This window comes from Gloeophyllum trabeum (assembly GCF_000344685.1).
Source record: "Gloeophyllum trabeum ATCC 11539 unplaced genomic scaffold GLOTRscaffold_00024, whole genome shotgun sequence".
Taxonomy (NCBI): Eukaryota; Fungi; Basidiomycota; class Agaricomycetes; order Gloeophyllales; family Gloeophyllaceae; genus Gloeophyllum; species Gloeophyllum trabeum.
This window is the reverse complement of record NW_006920433.1, coordinates 1,467-16,287: the sequence shown is the minus strand read 5'-3', so window position 1 is coordinate 16,287 and position 14,821 is coordinate 1,467. Positions and strand designations below refer to the sequence as shown.

The 14,821-nt window shown below is 54.1% G+C and overlaps 7 protein-coding genes across 7 annotated transcripts; 5 read left to right on the top strand and 2 right to left on the bottom strand.

Annotated features, from left to right (window-relative positions):
* Nucleotides 1-361: 361 nt before the first annotated feature.
* GLOTRDRAFT_97117 (uncharacterized protein) lies at nucleotides 362-2,598 on the top strand (the record flags this gene model as incomplete). The annotated part of the gene is made up of 5 exons (XM_007873059.1): nucleotides 362-399; nucleotides 469-676; nucleotides 920-1,168; nucleotides 1,589-2,255; nucleotides 2,297-2,598. 5 exons carry the CDS (start codon nucleotides 362-364, stop codon nucleotides 2,596-2,598), a joined length of 1,464 nt encoding a protein of 487 aa, XP_007871250.1.
* A 799-nt stretch (nucleotides 2,599-3,397) lies between these two features.
* GLOTRDRAFT_123620 (uncharacterized protein) lies at nucleotides 3,398-5,936 on the bottom strand. Its single transcript, XM_007873058.1, has 10 exons — nucleotides 5,836-5,936; nucleotides 5,358-5,774; nucleotides 5,275-5,309; nucleotides 5,160-5,219; nucleotides 4,848-5,099; nucleotides 4,726-4,797; nucleotides 4,521-4,658; nucleotides 4,090-4,463; nucleotides 3,814-4,040; nucleotides 3,398-3,754 (listed from the first exon to the last, which is right to left on the bottom strand). The coding sequence occupies exons 2-10, from the start codon at nucleotides 5,714-5,716 to the stop codon at nucleotides 3,460-3,462; spliced, it is 1,812 nt and encodes a 603-aa protein (XP_007871249.1). The 5' UTR covers nucleotides 5,717-5,774; nucleotides 5,836-5,936; the 3' UTR covers nucleotides 3,398-3,459.
* Nucleotides 5,937-6,416: 480 nt separating this feature from the next.
* Nucleotides 6,417-7,848, top strand: GLOTRDRAFT_123619 (NAD P-binding protein). The gene is made up of 5 exons (XM_007873057.1): nucleotides 6,417-6,590; nucleotides 6,643-6,879; nucleotides 6,929-7,045; nucleotides 7,100-7,286; nucleotides 7,366-7,848. Exons 1-5 carry the CDS (start codon nucleotides 6,534-6,536, stop codon nucleotides 7,782-7,784), a joined length of 1,017 nt encoding a protein of 338 aa, XP_007871248.1. The 5' UTR covers nucleotides 6,417-6,533; the 3' UTR covers nucleotides 7,785-7,848.
* A 409-nt stretch (nucleotides 7,849-8,257) lies between these two features.
* Nucleotides 8,258-9,719, top strand: GLOTRDRAFT_141573 (alpha/beta-hydrolase). The gene is made up of 4 exons (XM_007873056.1): nucleotides 8,258-8,445; nucleotides 8,499-8,855; nucleotides 8,919-9,421; nucleotides 9,476-9,719. Exons 1-4 carry the CDS (start codon nucleotides 8,325-8,327, stop codon nucleotides 9,542-9,544), a joined length of 1,050 nt encoding a protein of 349 aa, XP_007871247.1. The 5' UTR covers nucleotides 8,258-8,324; the 3' UTR covers nucleotides 9,545-9,719.
* A 365-nt stretch (nucleotides 9,720-10,084) lies between these two features.
* On the top strand, nucleotides 10,085-10,801 carry GLOTRDRAFT_108667 (uncharacterized protein; the record flags this gene model as incomplete). Its single annotated transcript, XM_007873055.1, has 3 exons — nucleotides 10,085-10,163; nucleotides 10,216-10,374; nucleotides 10,449-10,801. The coding sequence occupies 3 exons, from the start codon at nucleotides 10,085-10,087 to the stop codon at nucleotides 10,799-10,801; spliced, it is 591 nt and encodes a 196-aa protein (XP_007871246.1).
* A 478-nt stretch (nucleotides 10,802-11,279) lies between these two features.
* Nucleotides 11,280-13,023, bottom strand: GLOTRDRAFT_141571 (uncharacterized protein; the record flags this gene model as incomplete). Its single annotated transcript, XM_007873054.1, has 4 exons — nucleotides 11,280-11,405; nucleotides 11,464-12,240; nucleotides 12,311-12,563; nucleotides 12,623-13,023. The coding sequence occupies 4 exons, from the start codon at nucleotides 13,021-13,023 to the stop codon at nucleotides 11,361-11,363; spliced, it is 1,476 nt and encodes a 491-aa protein (XP_007871245.1). The 3' UTR covers nucleotides 11,280-11,360.
* An 885-nt stretch (nucleotides 13,024-13,908) lies between these two features.
* Nucleotides 13,909-14,220, top strand: GLOTRDRAFT_50789 (uncharacterized protein; the record flags this gene model as incomplete). Its single annotated transcript, XM_007873053.1, has 1 exon — nucleotides 13,909-14,220. One exon carries the CDS (start codon nucleotides 13,909-13,911, stop codon nucleotides 14,218-14,220), a length of 312 nt encoding a protein of 103 aa, XP_007871244.1.
* Nucleotides 14,221-14,821: the final 601 nt, after the last annotated feature.

Sequence of the window (14,821 nt, the reverse complement as noted above, 5' to 3'; positions counted from 1 at the left end):
CGATCGCGAGCGTCCGAGGATGTACATGTACCTTGGACACAGTCAATTAACCCACACAGAGGTCAGATGGGCGTGAGCCAGGTATCTCCTTGAACATTCAGGCATCGCTGAAAGGTGGCGGCCTCGTAAGGCATCCATCCGCATGTAGAGCGCTCAGAGCCACATGGACCAAACAGCACAAAATAACGCGCCTCGCGTTTGCAGCGTTGCGCCGAACTGACGACTCTCCGAGTGGAGTGATTGCAAGTGGCAAAAATCAAACGTCTTCCTTGAGCTTATGGCAGGACACTTGGTGCGATCATGCATCATTTTTACTCATGGCATCTAACACCAACACAAGTTAGAAGGGAATTTTGTTGAAATGGACTCAGAACGGGAGTATAAGCAAATGGAAGAGCGGTAAGGGATGTCCTCCAAGGGGACGTGGTCCATCGCCTCTGCAGTCTCATGATATATCCTCGTTTTTAGGGCCGAGGCATTGTTCCGGCAGGTAAATCTGCGGCTTGATCAAGAGGCGAAGAGAAGACTCGAAGAGACAGACCTCGGCATCCTTCGCCGCGGCCAGGAAGTAAAAAGGCTGCAGGATCAAATCAGGAAACTCAAAGTCGAGCGGGGCAGACTAAAACATAGTCGAAACAGTCTCGTGCCCGTGGGGCGACTCCCGACAGAGCTCCTGGTGAGGATTCTTGTGCTTGTTTTGGAAGATGATGTTTCTCCTTACATCACCACATCTGAATGTTCGGAACCAACATCTACAGTCGAACTCAGTGAAGTCTGCACTGCCTGGCGGGATCTTGTGCTCAAGACACCAGTCCTCTCTGCATACATCAGACTGGATGGCTCTCTACCCTCCACTGACATGCAAAAGAGGATCCAAGGCTCCTCAATTGTCTATACATCTCTTCAACCCTGGCCACAGGCTTGCAATGGCCCAACCAAAGAATTTCGGCTTGCTATGAAGAAGCTCCAGCTAATCCAGGAGCTCCATGTGAACATCGAGTTGCAAGATGATGATCATGATGATGCATCAAGGAATTCCTGGAAGCTCCGGAAGCAGGAGGTGGTAGCAATAAATTCTGTCACTCTCTCAAAATGGGGTGCATGTGACTTTGGGACTTCTACCAAGTGGATAGCAAACCTTGAGCTGCCAAATCTGAAGCACCTTGCTGTGCGTTTTCTCTGCATCAAGTCATATGAAAGGTTTATCAAGCCCTCAGTCACATCTTTGTCAATCACTGGATTCACAAGTGACATTCCTCTTTTGTTGTTTACCCTTCACTGCCTTCCCCAGCTACAACATCTGACACTCATCAATGCCACCTCTTCACATGGGGATGAAGACTTCTGGTATCTGGCATCAGACCAAACAACAAAGATGACTATGCCTCACCTTCAAAGCCTTGTTATACAGGATGAACTCCTTGTTTGCTCTGGACTTATTGCAAGCCTCCATGTTCCACAAGCAGCAGAAATTAACATTGTGATTGACCACTTCAGATGTTCATATTGGTTCACTTGGGGTACAAAGATAATCACAGGAGATGTCCCTATTTCCACTGCCCTGCGATCTATTGTCAACCTAATTCAGGCCTCCTTGGCTTCACAATGCCAGAGAAAACTTACTGTTGCCGAGACATGGAAGCAAAGCTCAGTCAATGATGGTTGGTACTCTGTTGATTCCATTTCCAGATATCAGGAGTATGTGCCATGGGTGGATGGTGGACTGACCGGCAACACTCCCAAGATATCTATTTCCCTGTGCATGGACAAGCACAAAGTTGAAACTCCTGCAGAGTACGAAGAAGGAAAAGACATCTTGTTTCGTTCTCTGACCACGGCCAATCTCGAGTTCCTCGAGGTGGGAACCCGAATGTCATCCGACGATTGGAGGCGTCGACTGGGACACCTAGCACAGGTCACTAGGCTATGGGTTACTGGTGTTGACGAGGCTTTCGTCGACGCTTTAGTGATGGACGAGGTCACTCACACCGCGGTTTCCAGCGACTTGGGGTCGGGAGACGCTGGGCCTGCCAGGCCCGGTGTCATATTTCCGGCGCTGCAATACCTGACTTTGGAGGAGAGCGGACCGGAGCACTACGACACAGCCTTCGTCCAGAAGCTATCCATTGCCTTAGAAGCGAGGGAACGATCCGGCAGCGTCTCGCGGATAATGCACCTCGACATCCGTGGTGTCGTGGGCTTGTCGAGTCAGGATATAGCACGGCTGCAGGATATAGTCGGGATGCTCACTTTGCGTCCGCCGGCGGAGATTAAAAATGTCCCGACGATTTGGAAGGCCCAAGCTTAGCTGGTTGGGGCGGCGATGAAGGTTCGAGCTATACAGGCAGGGATGTTAGGTCTGAAGAAGATGGCGATGAAGACGAAAGTGAAGAAGATGGAGACGAGGTGTCTGAAGGAGATTTGCATACCGAGGTTTCAGACGATCCAGGAGGCGACGAGTCGGGTGCTGAGGACTCGGACCCTTGGGGTTTAGATGCTAAGGATTCAGAGGATGGGGAGGCGGAGGAAGAGGAAGAGAACGAAGATGATGATGATGATGAGGACGAAGAGGGCGAGGACGAAGAGGACGAGGACTAGAATGGGAGGGGCGAACGCTGAGAATGCAGATAGCGACAACTCAGATGCTTGCGAGCTCCGGTACGGGCACCGATCATATCTGTAGTCCTGGTACCATCCACCCGTGCTACGTCAGAAACTCTAGTGCCCAACTTCCTTTTTTGTCTCCAGTATTCACTGTTGTCCATGTACACTTACTGCAGCTTGATTTATATGTACGGCGTTGCTTAGGCGTACTCATCAAACTCAGGTTGACATTGAAGTCTCGTATGCCCCGAGGGCCCGACCGCAGCGCGTATAGCTAGCGCGGAGATGTAGATTCTCCCTGCGGGTGGGGATGAAAAGAGCTTATCGCTGAATCGTGATTGACTGCTGTACCTTACATTATGACGGTGGCGGCGGAAAGAAAGAGAACCCATCTCATGGGCACGCCATCTTAATAAAAGGCCGGGAAGAGTCACAATCCTCGACGGATCACCAAAATCCTGCATAATTCGGGGGAAGGGGTGTGAGTAATATAAGAACCACGATGCGTCGTCCTGAACACGAAACAGAACCGAGAACGAGAACTAGCCGTATGGACCGGGATGACCCGCAAACAGCGCGGGAACTATGTGCGCCGCCACACAGTGCGGATCCATTGGGGAAGACATCGCTGTGGAATAGACGACTGGCGAGTTCGAAACGCACCCGACCGTTCCATTCAGTCGCGAAATGCCTCCCAGCATATCAAACCTGGAATGACAAGGAAGATGGGGGAGGAATTCGTCCGAAAATTGAAATCGACGCAACCTTATACGAGCACTCCGGTCCATGAATGCACTAGGGGCATTATTCTTCGAGAACTATTGTCTATCAGCCTGCAGGTTACGGAATACAACATTATTCGAATTGCCACTCATCAACAAGCCTGGCCCAGGCCTTCTCTCCATCGTCTCCCGGCGCTTCCTCTGCCGGCACGAACGGTTTCTCCACCACATTGCACAGAGTATGGTTCTCCTTGGGCACCTCGCCATCGAGCATGTACCTGCTGATAATTTCCCCAGTGCAGTATGACTTCTGGGCAATGGTGCAGTGCCCCCACCCATCCACCTGCTGAATCAGCCTCGCGTTGTCTCCTAGGCGTTCCTTTGCGAGAATAGCGTTTGAAAGGGGCGTCACCGGGTCGTAAGTATTCCTACATTCGCAAAGCAGTCGGTCCACGTTGTAAATGGGATACAAGGCGAAGCGACTTACGAGAGCACCAGAATAGGCGTATCCAGCGTCCCGTCCTCCATCTCAAAAGTTCCCTCATATCGGCTGCGCCGCGGGTAGATGCCCTCCCAAAGGTGGCAGAACGACCAGGGGAAGAACATATCCCCCATCCGTCCCGAGTACGTCTTCATCGACTCCACCACATACTCGGCGATGTCGGAGTTACTCGGGAAGTCCTTCGAGGACGGGTAGGGTTTCGCATCCGTGCACTAACCGGAAATCAGTGTTGCTCTCGACGACGGGGAGATGAGGACGTACCCTGATTGTATTCCCCGAGTACGACGAATAGTCGAGCTTGCTCGCGCCCTCCGGGTCGATATGCACCATGCTGGCGTTCACCACGCCCGAGTAGTTCCCCTTGAACGCGTTATCAAGGTGCACAGCTAGATCAGGCCAATCCTTGATCCTGTACATGGCGGAGAAGACCAGCTGGCGGATGTTCCTGGCGGTGGCTACGGCAGGTGCAGGGAGGTCGGTAATCGGCTGGGGATTGTAATACAGCGACTCGATCGTTTCGTCGAGTTTCGATACGATCTCCGAAGGCGACATAGCGGAGAGCGCGCATGCTGACCCGGAGGAGACACACGACTCTGCGAAGGAGTAGAGCACGTTGTCGATATCGTTGAAGTAACCTTCAAGGCAATAGGTGTTTGCTGATCAAAATATAGGACAAAGAATTAGGTACGTACCTTCGAAGGACCGTGGTGAATAGCCAACCCAGACTTCAGGGTTGACTACACCGTCGATCATGATCTTTCCCAGACGAGAGGGAGGGAGGATCTTGATCAGGTATTGCCCGAGGATGGTCCCGTACGAAAAGCCCCAGTCTATGCACGGAAGGACACCGCAGCATCAGGTATACTCGGACTGCCCTAAGGAGATAAGTTGACTGACAGTTGACACGCTTATCCTCTCCCTCGATAATCCTCGACATGGCGTCGATATCCCTCACGACGAACTCGGTGCCTGTGAAGCGTTCCAGATAACCGTCGGCTCCGCACTTGAGAAATACGCACCCATATACGCCATCGCATCCCCGACTCTCTCCGCGCAATGCTTACTCAACGCCTCCATAGCCGCCGCGGCCTCTGCCACCTGCCCCTCCAAATCCGCCCGCACGCTCTCGGTCACATTCACCGGGAGGTTGAGGTGGAAGGTGTGCACCGCTGAGGCAAACACGTCCTCGTCCAGCTTGGACTCGAAACAGGAGACATACGGGCGCGTGAGATTAATCCCTCGTGGGTCGAAGCCGATGATGTCGTAGCGTCCTTTGCGCGGGGCACATAGTTAGGTGGGAGTGGGCAGTAGCCAAGAAGGACGGTGCGTACCTTGAAGGACATCGGACATCGTTGGCCCTCTGGTGAACGCCATGTTAGTCCCGGAGCCACCTGGGATCGAAGGCCATACAGAGCGGAACGAGTGACGCGTGAAAATACTGCTTACCCGGACCTCCAGGGTTAATGAACACTGCACCCTCCCTAATAGAGTTCAGTAAAGGGCTCTCGTAAGAGTGAATGCGACCTCACCTGTGACTCGTATTCGTCGCCAGATACTTGGTCACGGCAATGCTCACCCTCCGCGGATCGCTTTCATTGTGATAGTCCAGGGGAAGAGATATATTCGCGCATTCGAAGTTGTCGCCGCAGGACTTCCAGTCCACTGCAAAGCCGGTCGTAGACACAGAGCCAAACCGGTTCCATCTAGAGTAAGTGCTCGCAAACTGGCGGGGGAACAGGAACAGCAGAGTCAGGGCCGCGATAAACTTGAGAGACCCCTTGCTCCATGAGAGCCTGGCGTTCGAAGGAGCGTGGCCAGAATAAACAGGCAAAACGCCAGTCGAGCCCTTCGTGTCCAGCGGCGCAGACCGTCCCTCGTGGTGGCCCATATTATCCAGGCCGTGCTGCACTATCAAAGGGAACGTTGGGTATCTCCCACTCCTCCATCTATATGGACCCTATTAATATCTGTTTGCAGACACACGCCCCGCGGTGTACGCGTACGCACCTCCCCTATGTGAGCAGATAGCGCCATATCGCAGCACTGCACAGACGTCATGACTCACAGAAAATCGCAGTACGCGCAGGCAAGGTTGAGTGGCAGTTCGAGATCATCCACGCAATGCAAAACCCGAGGCTAGGTCCTACTTTGAGTGTCGATCCCTATCATTGTTGGCGGATTCGAAAGGACAGCGGAGATATGGCGGAGGAACTCCGGTGAGCAAAGAAAATCCCGGATGCTACGGCCCGCCCGGCGCCCGCTGCTATCGGGTTGTCAGCTCGAGCTCGAACTCATCTGTATCCAATGCCTCAGTACAGTACGGCGCGAGGTCGTAGTGATCATATCCGTTGAAGAGAAGTGAAGATGCTCACGCTGAAACTTGGGGCTCCTTCTGGCTGCTCAGAGTCGGCTGGAGCTGCCTCAAGTGCAGCGTGAAATTTCGACGGCAGGCCAGCGGTCCCTCTTATCATATTATGACGAGGTAGGTTTGCTTTCGAACTTGTCAGGAAGTCATGATACTCTTACGTGGAATGTGAGTCTGTAGCTAACAATCATTATTTCGCGGACAAACGGATAAGTCAGGATCACGGGGTCCCGATACGCTAAATACAACATCCTCCAAACCTTCTCCGTCCCATGATCAAGCTTACGGACCGACCGAAAACCATGGCACAGGAGCATCGTGTTGACTTAAGTAGACGGTCATGACTGAACGGAACGTAGTGCTGGTGACCGGTGCTGGGGGTTGGTTGGGGAGCTTGGTGGGTATCGCCCGTCACGTCAGACTTCGTGTACTAATCACAACATCCATAGCTTGTGAACGCCCTCTTGGATGATCCAAAGACTCCAGATGTGCAGCTTGTGCTCGTTGACATTGTAGAGCCCAAGGCACCCGCAGGCGCGAACGCGATAACCATCAAGGCCGACTTGACGGATCCAAGCCAAGTTGACGGCATCTTCCAGACATCCCATGGAATCCCCGACACGGTGTACTGCCTTCATGGTATCATGTCCCGCGGGGCGGAGGACAACTTCGACTTTGGGCTGAAGGTGAGTGAATATTTTTTTGTCGTGGATGCGTTTCACTGAAGCGATCTAGGTCAATGTGGATTCGGTCCGATTGGTACTGAACGCGGCTCGTCGATTTGGTTCTGACATCGGACGCCCACTAAAGTTCATATTTACATCTTCCCTGGCCGTATATGGCGGGCCTCTGGCGAGTACCCGTACTTTCTTGTATTGCAGTCCTGGTCTAATAGCGCCTCGCCAGCCTGAAGTAATCAAACCCGACACGATTGCGACGCCCCAAGGCTCGTATGGAGCGGGTAAGCTCCTCTCTGAAATCCTGATTAACGAGTACACGAGGAGAGGTTTCGTCGACGGTCGCATTATCCGGCTACCCACCATTGTCGTCCGCCCCGGTGCTCCTTCAGCAGCGACCTCTTCATTCCTATCTGGCAAGCATCGTCCCTTCCATTCTCTCCCTCTCCCCTCGTTCTTCTGTTGTACCCCACTAATCAAACGACTTACCTGCAGCTATCATCCGTGAGCCGCTGAAAGGTATCGAGACCACATGCCCCATCGGCAACTCGCTCTCCTCCCCGGAGCTCGACCTCGCAGTATGGGTCGCGAGCCCCGAAACCACTGTCAAGAACTTCATCATCGCGAAGCACGTCCCCGCCGCCGCCTTCGCGCCGCACACGCGCGTGGTGTGCGTGCCGGGGTTCACCGCGACGGTGCGCGAGGAGCTCGCGGCACTCGAGCAGGTCGGGGGCAAGGAGGCGGTGGCGCGGGTGAGGTTCCAGGACGACGCGACGAACCGGCGGATCGTGAGCAGCTGGCCGGCGCGGTTCGATAACGCGTACGCGCTGTCGCTGGGGTTTGCGGTGGACGAGGGCGGGATGGTGCCTGTTGTCGAGCGGTTCAAGCAGCAAGTCCAGGCGGGCCTTGCGTGATGGTGGTGCGGCCTTCGCTTGCCAAGTTTGCTCGGGTTGCCTTTCGCAGACCGCGCGGGTGTACTGTATACAACGTGTAGATTTGTCTTTGCACCCGTCCGTTTGCGTCGGATTGCCCTTGTTAGCCTGCTCATTGACAGTCCTGCTCAACATACTGCCTCTGCCGGTACCGGTATGTACATGGATGGATCAAGATCCTTTATACTTCGAAGGGTTCTTATAAATTGAGGGTGCCCGATCGTCCGTTTCATTTCTGATTCCGAAGGTGATGGTACTTTGGCGGTTCTGGAATGGAACCGATCTGCCCGACGTGCGGGGCCCATAATGCCAGGCACGGGATGCGATATACTTCCGTACATCGCGCCAGAACTCCCTTGCCTATCGACCCCAGTGCTAGTGGCGTCCGGCGACATAGCAACACCCTACGAAGGGGCCTACCGAATGGACTAAGAGCGGCCCCCTCGCCTCCGGTCGCGGAAATGTGCAAGATAAAATCCAGAATGCCTAGCAGCCTGAGGCACCCCAATATTGCCTCACAAAATGCCCACTGCTACAATTGACTCCAAGGGAACTCAGTTCTTCTACACAGACAGCGGACCCGTGCCAGGATCGAGCGATTACACTACCCTGGTCATCTACCATGGCTCAGCCTTCACGGGAGGTGCGCAGCATACTGCCCGTCTGTCTCCTCCTCCTACTAATTCGCCCCCACAGATACCTTCCACAAGCTCCTCCCGCTCGGGGCGAAGGACAACGTGCGCCTCGTCATCCTGAACCGGCGCGACTACGCCGGGTCGTCCAAGTACACCGACGCGGAGCTCGACGACCTGAACGCGGCGCGCAAGACCGCGCTGGAGCGCATCGCGCTCGACGTCGCGAACTTCCTCGTGTGGTTCGTCGACACCCAGCACCCCCCGCCTGCCAGCGCGGATGGGAAGACGGGCGGGCTGGCGCTGATGGGCTGGTCGCTGGGCAACGCGACGCCGCTCGCGCTCTTCGCGCACCCGGAGGTCGTCCCGAAGGAGACGTACGCGAAGCTGGAGCCGTACGTCCGGCTCTTGATCCTCTACGGTGCGTTCAATCCGAGAACGACATCGCCCCGTCTGCATCCAGCTTACTCACGCCAACGTGCAGACCCGCCATTCCTGACGTTCGGGCATGACCAGCCGCCGGACGTGTACAGCCCATTCACGGACCCGGCGTTCAAGACCCCGCAGGAGATCTTCGACAACTTCCAGTACTGGGTCTCGGGGTACTACGACCACCCCGACCTCGGCTCACGCACCGTCCGGGGGATGGACTTCTCGAAGCGCGGCAAGGACGCGAGCGCAGGGCACTTCACGCCTAAGGAGATGGCAAAGAACTATGACGGGCTCGCGGCGGCGCGCACGGAGGCGCCGATGATTTTTAATATGAAGAACGTGCTGCGACAGCAGGCGCAGCGAGCGTTGTTCGACGAGGAGATGGCGCGGACGATTTTGCCGCGGACGAAGGTCGTGCACCAGTATTGCACGCGGACGAATTGGTTCTGCGCGTATGGGTTTATCGAGACGGAGAGGCAGTATAAGGAGCAGCTCGCCCAGGGAAAGAAGGTGCGCCCGATTGCGTTCCAGGAGATCAAGGAGGCCAATCATTTTGTGAGTGACGTATGCACTAGCTGGCTGCTTTCAGCGGTACTGATAGGCGTATAGGTCCATTGGGACGATCCCGAACGGTTTTGGAAAGCCACTGCCGAGGCGATACATGGCAACGTACACTGAAAATGTCGTAAAACCCTATTGTTTTCTCTTACCTGGCTGGTTCTTGTCCGCAGACTGGTGCAACACGAGAGTTTGATAGAAGTACATGCATATAATACCAAAACTTTGAATAATTGAGCATATTGTTCTGCGCGATCCCTGATTGTTTTCTCCCCGTAACGCATATCCGAGTTAGCCTAAATATTGAAAAGCAATAGAATATACTCCTTTCGAGATTTCGATGCCTACTCTCAGACCCAGGGGATGCCGCCTTCGATGTGCAGTGGACTCGCCTGCCAGTGCGAGTGCCACAAATCTTTGCGAGGGCTCGGACGCCACCGCCACTTTCCAAACACGAGCAAACAGCCTGCCGACGAAGGATCCGAACGACACGGCGGACTTGACCGTCTTAGAGCGTCCCCTAGTCGACCTAGCCTCTCTTTTCTAACGGATCCGACGTCCCCTCCCCCGCTGCCTCTTATTCTGCTGTTAATCGGGTCTCCTGTCTTCCAGAACATATTCCGTCCTTCGTTTTCCGTATACCCCGCAAAAGCCGGCAGCATGCGTCCCTCGCCGATTCCTGCAACATTGCTAAGCTTGCTGTCTGCTTGGCTGCTGCTCCCATTTGCCGTCCATGCTTGTCAGTATTCACCTGCGTATTCGAAGAGATTAATCCCGAGTCTGTATGCCAGCTTACTTTGAAATCACGGCGCCTTCGAACGGGACGCAGTGGGTAAACGGCCAAGCAAATCCCGTTACATGGAAGAAGGGACTGCTAGACGGGATCACCTCTTTCGATGTAGAGCTAGCGAGGTTGAGCCAGGACGGTTTACTTTATGCCGCGAAAGATGGTGAGAGCTCTCCCAATCCCCTTCACCTCTGCGAGACATCATGTCTCACGTACTAACACGCATCCCCCCTCCAGTCCCCGCAGACAGCTCCTCCCTGAACATCTTCCTGCAAGACGTCCCCGCCGCCGACGACTACTTCCTCCTCTTCCTCAACTCGACGCACGGCGTCATGTACACCGTCTCCGACAAATTCTCCGTCGTCGCCTCCGGTTCATCCGTTTCGAGCAGCCTGCAGCCCGCCGCCTCCGCGCCGACCGTCAGCATCGTCGGCGGGCCCAATCCCACCAACGCGTTTTCCACGACGTTCCCGCCCTCGGCGAACGGCGTCCAGGCGTGGGCCGTCGTGCAGGGGTCAGTGATGCAGATGGGCGCCGTCGCGACCGTGCTCGCGATCTCGCTGCTGAGCGGCGCGCTGGCTGTCTTATAGTGACGCGCGGTGACGTTTATGGATTGATTATACGAGCTTGGGACTTTTACGATACGTGCCTCGGGATATTGGGTTTCGGAGAGCGACATGTAATCGGACGGACTCTCGTAGACGCTGCTAATTTAACAGTACCATTATTGAACGAGTTCATGCCTTGGCCACCCCATGGCAATCTCAGAACTGGCCGTGGTAATCCCCTCGATGAAGTCGTCTCCACCAAATGGCAACGGGAATCCCGCATGTGGGTCTGATCATCATCAAGAAGTGACATGCTTCTGCCTCTGTTGGATAGATGTCTATGGTCCGTTGGGTAAGGCAGAAGTATACCTGCCGTATGTCGTAGTCAGGGCCTCGCGGAGATGAATTCGTCAGGTATTTTGACGTACTTTATTGATTTGTCTGGTCAAGGACCATAGAGCGCGACGAGGACGTTTAGGCGAGTCTTGGATCGGAGTGGTGTCAATAATGCCCTTGTCAAGCCGTACGCTCCAATCGTCAGGTTTAGGCAGTGGACGAGACTTGGTTAACTGATGTATACAATTCCATGTGGCCGCACGGATCAAAGACTGCAAACCCTGAACGTCCTCCCCCCATCCTCTTTTTCCTATGCAGTCACTTTTCAGTACGTACTTGGTCGCCACGTAGAACAAGACAAGACTCACTTCCATTATCACCAAGCTATCCTCACTTATCATCACGCACCGATCATTATCATCCTCCTTCGTCGTCGACACCGTAACCCCATAAGCCGCGTACATCCAGCCATCATCCGGCCGGGCGTGTGGAACGTCCTCGCTCGATGGTGATGGTGATATTCGAAACGAGCGCGCCGCAGCAGCCATGGCGCGAAAATCCAGAATCTCCGCGACGACCCTGTCCTGCCCGCTCACCACCGCGAGGTGCACGTACCTGCTCCCGTGCACGCACGCGCTCCACATGTCCGGCGTCATCTCCGCGAGCACGAACGTGCGCGCCGCGCCCCACGCGTCCCACAGCCACGTCGTGCCCGCGCCCTCCGCGCGCGTCGGGAGCATGTCGAGCAGGTGCACGTATGGGACGAGGTTGACGACGCCGTGGCACTCCTCCTGCGGCGGCGCCTGCGGGCTGGGGTTCATGTACTCGTACGATACCGCGAGCACGCGCGTGGACCGCGCGGAGTGGAAGGGGACGTTGCTGCCGGAGGAGGGCGAGGGCGAGGAGGACCAGGAGGGGGAGGGCGCGGACTGGATGGCGATGTTGATGGAGTCGTTGGTGCTTATGGGCGCGTAGGTGAACGCGCAGAGGTAGTCCTGCCCGGTCCATTCTGTGCGCGCAGAAGATGTGGTGGAGAGGTCGTACACTTCCAACCGGGGGCGAGACCCTTCGGCCACGACGAGGAGGATGTACTGGTCGGACAAGAACGCGAATGTCTCGAGGGGCTGGTTGACGGCGTACATATGCTATGCAGAATCCAACGGGCGAATTCAGTATGTGCCGTGGAATGAGGAGAGAGCGCGGATTCGTACGGACCAGCAGTGACTCGGAGGTTCGCCAGTTGTACGCGAAAAGGTCAATGTCGTCGCCGGGCTCTTCCTCGGGCCGTTCGTATTCGGACATGTATCCGAACTTGTCCCCGCATATGAGCAAGTGGGAGATACAATCCTCGCTGTAATAATACTGGAGCAGGATTACAATTTCGGGATTCCGAGCCAGCGGATGGGGGGTACCCTCCGACAGCGTCCGAATGTGGATCTTGCAGGGTGCCGGTGGTGCAGCACCGTTACTGCACAACCACGCGTGGGCCTAGAGGCTCGCAAAAGCAAGATGCAGCAGTTCACGCACCTTTCCGGAAACTCGATCAGTATGAGAAGGTCCTGCGAGGGATCCATCCTGAAGTTCCGAACGGGGAACTCAAACCTCAGGACCCACGCCGCCGCAGGGATGCCCCTACTATGCCCTGGGAGCTCGTTGAACTGCAACATATGCGGCCCATACCCACGAGCGAGTACTCCGTCCGTTAGCTCCCAGTCATCCATCGCAGACATGCTGAGCTCTTCCACGGATTCGAAGTTCAAGGTCTTCCACGCCTCCGCGTGTGTCCGCAGACGCTGGAGACGCGCGGGGATGCTGATACGCGTAGAAGGGCCATTCTCCATTCCGTGTTTGGCAAGTTCAATCATGTACGTCAGAAGTGGGGATGTGTCGATGAGGTCCATGAAGAATTTCGAGACCTGGAAATCCATTCTACGGAATGCAAAATTGACAGAGCAAACACTTATTCTTACCCTTCTCATACATATCAAGCTTCTGTAATCAAGCTCGCATAAAGTGGCAAGCATCAGCTCAGTAGGCAGAATCGAGAGCTGACCGGTTTTCGCGGATATTGAGATCGTCATTGTTCTGACCGGTTCGGGAACGCCTTTACGGTAGTCCCCTTCTTCCGTTATAGCTATCGATATAACAATACAGACACAGCGAGCAGACCGTGGCAGATTTCAAGTAAATAGCAGGCGTGGCCGCGCACTGACCGCTGCAACGCGTCAAGAGTTTCCCACGGACGCGTTTGTGGCGGTAAATTGCGCGTCAGCATAAAGGCGACCTGTTTTATCTTTCTATCAGGGCTTGTTTTTTTGAATGTGTCTTGCACCTGAATCTATCACTGGGTACATCAGCCATATTGAGCATGCACAAAACTTTGAAAATAATCAGTCAAAGGTCAAACTTCTTTCATGATTGTCCATTGCACAGTCAGTGAAATGAATTAGAATAATACTACTTTTGAGTGCGCAAAAATTTGATTGTGACACAGGATATGATCTTTGTTCAGCACTGTTCATTGAACTTTCATTTGTTTTGCAAGGCAACACTATGAACAAAATTTGACCTTTGTCCGGTTCCTTTCACACTTTCTCGGTGGCTCAATATGGGTATTGTACCCTGTGTATGGTTTCTGACATTAAGACATACAGTCGTTTGCATATGAAACCGAAAATCGGGTTTCCGTGAGCATTGTTTGTTCGAGCCAAATATACCCATATGCAGTAATGCGAGATGGCTTCTTGTGACTGCGTGACTGTCAGATAGCATTCATTGATGTCTCGAACTTGAAGTATCGACTGGCTGGTACCATGGTTCACCTCACTCGACAACTACGTGAACGTATCATTGTCTGGTGCCATGAGCAAAACAAGACACTCCGAGTGATTTCTGAGCTTGCGGGATGCAGCATAAGCACAGTCTTCGAAGTTCTCCGACTCTACACGGAATACGGCACAGTCATCAACCCGAATGCTAGACCTCGAGGCCGGCCGCGCACTCTGGACATGCAGGATATGAACTTCGTGCGATCAGTTATTGAGGGAGAGCCTGCTATCTACCTTGATGAGCTACGAGATCGAGTCTACAACAGACTACACAGCACATGCAGTTTGTCAGCCTGAGGGCGGGCTGCAGTCAGAAAGTGCAATCCTCCCTACAAAGTTAAGGATGCGAGTCGCTATAAATGGAAGGTCGAGGCACTGGGCGGTAACCCCGCAGCGTCGCGAGGGTACTTCGTCTGAAGTCGGGGCGACTCGCTTCGGAATGGGAGTCCTAAGGCGGTGAGGAGGTTGTGTACTCACTGCAAGTCCTTAGTTGTACACCGGTAAAACCACCTCCCATGATCACGAGAAGTTTAATGGTTGTGTATATCAGTACACATGTAGTTTTGATTTTTTCAAACTGAACCCCAAAGTATAATACCAAGTAAAGGCTTTGTGTATAGATTGGCCCTTATCTGGACTCAAAGTGCCACAATGTCATCTATCGGCGCCATGGAATGACTGCATTGAGACAGAACACAATAAAATTTCCAAGTTGCATTACAGAGTGAAGACAACTAGAAAGGCATACATCATCACAAGTCTAAAATATTGTCTGTGGCCGGGATTGAACCTCGAGCTCAAATCACCACATCTGAAGTAACCCATCACACTAACCGCTGCACTAGCGAGATGCTGGAAATATTCAATGCTGAGATAATATGATAGTCGGGCGGCCGTC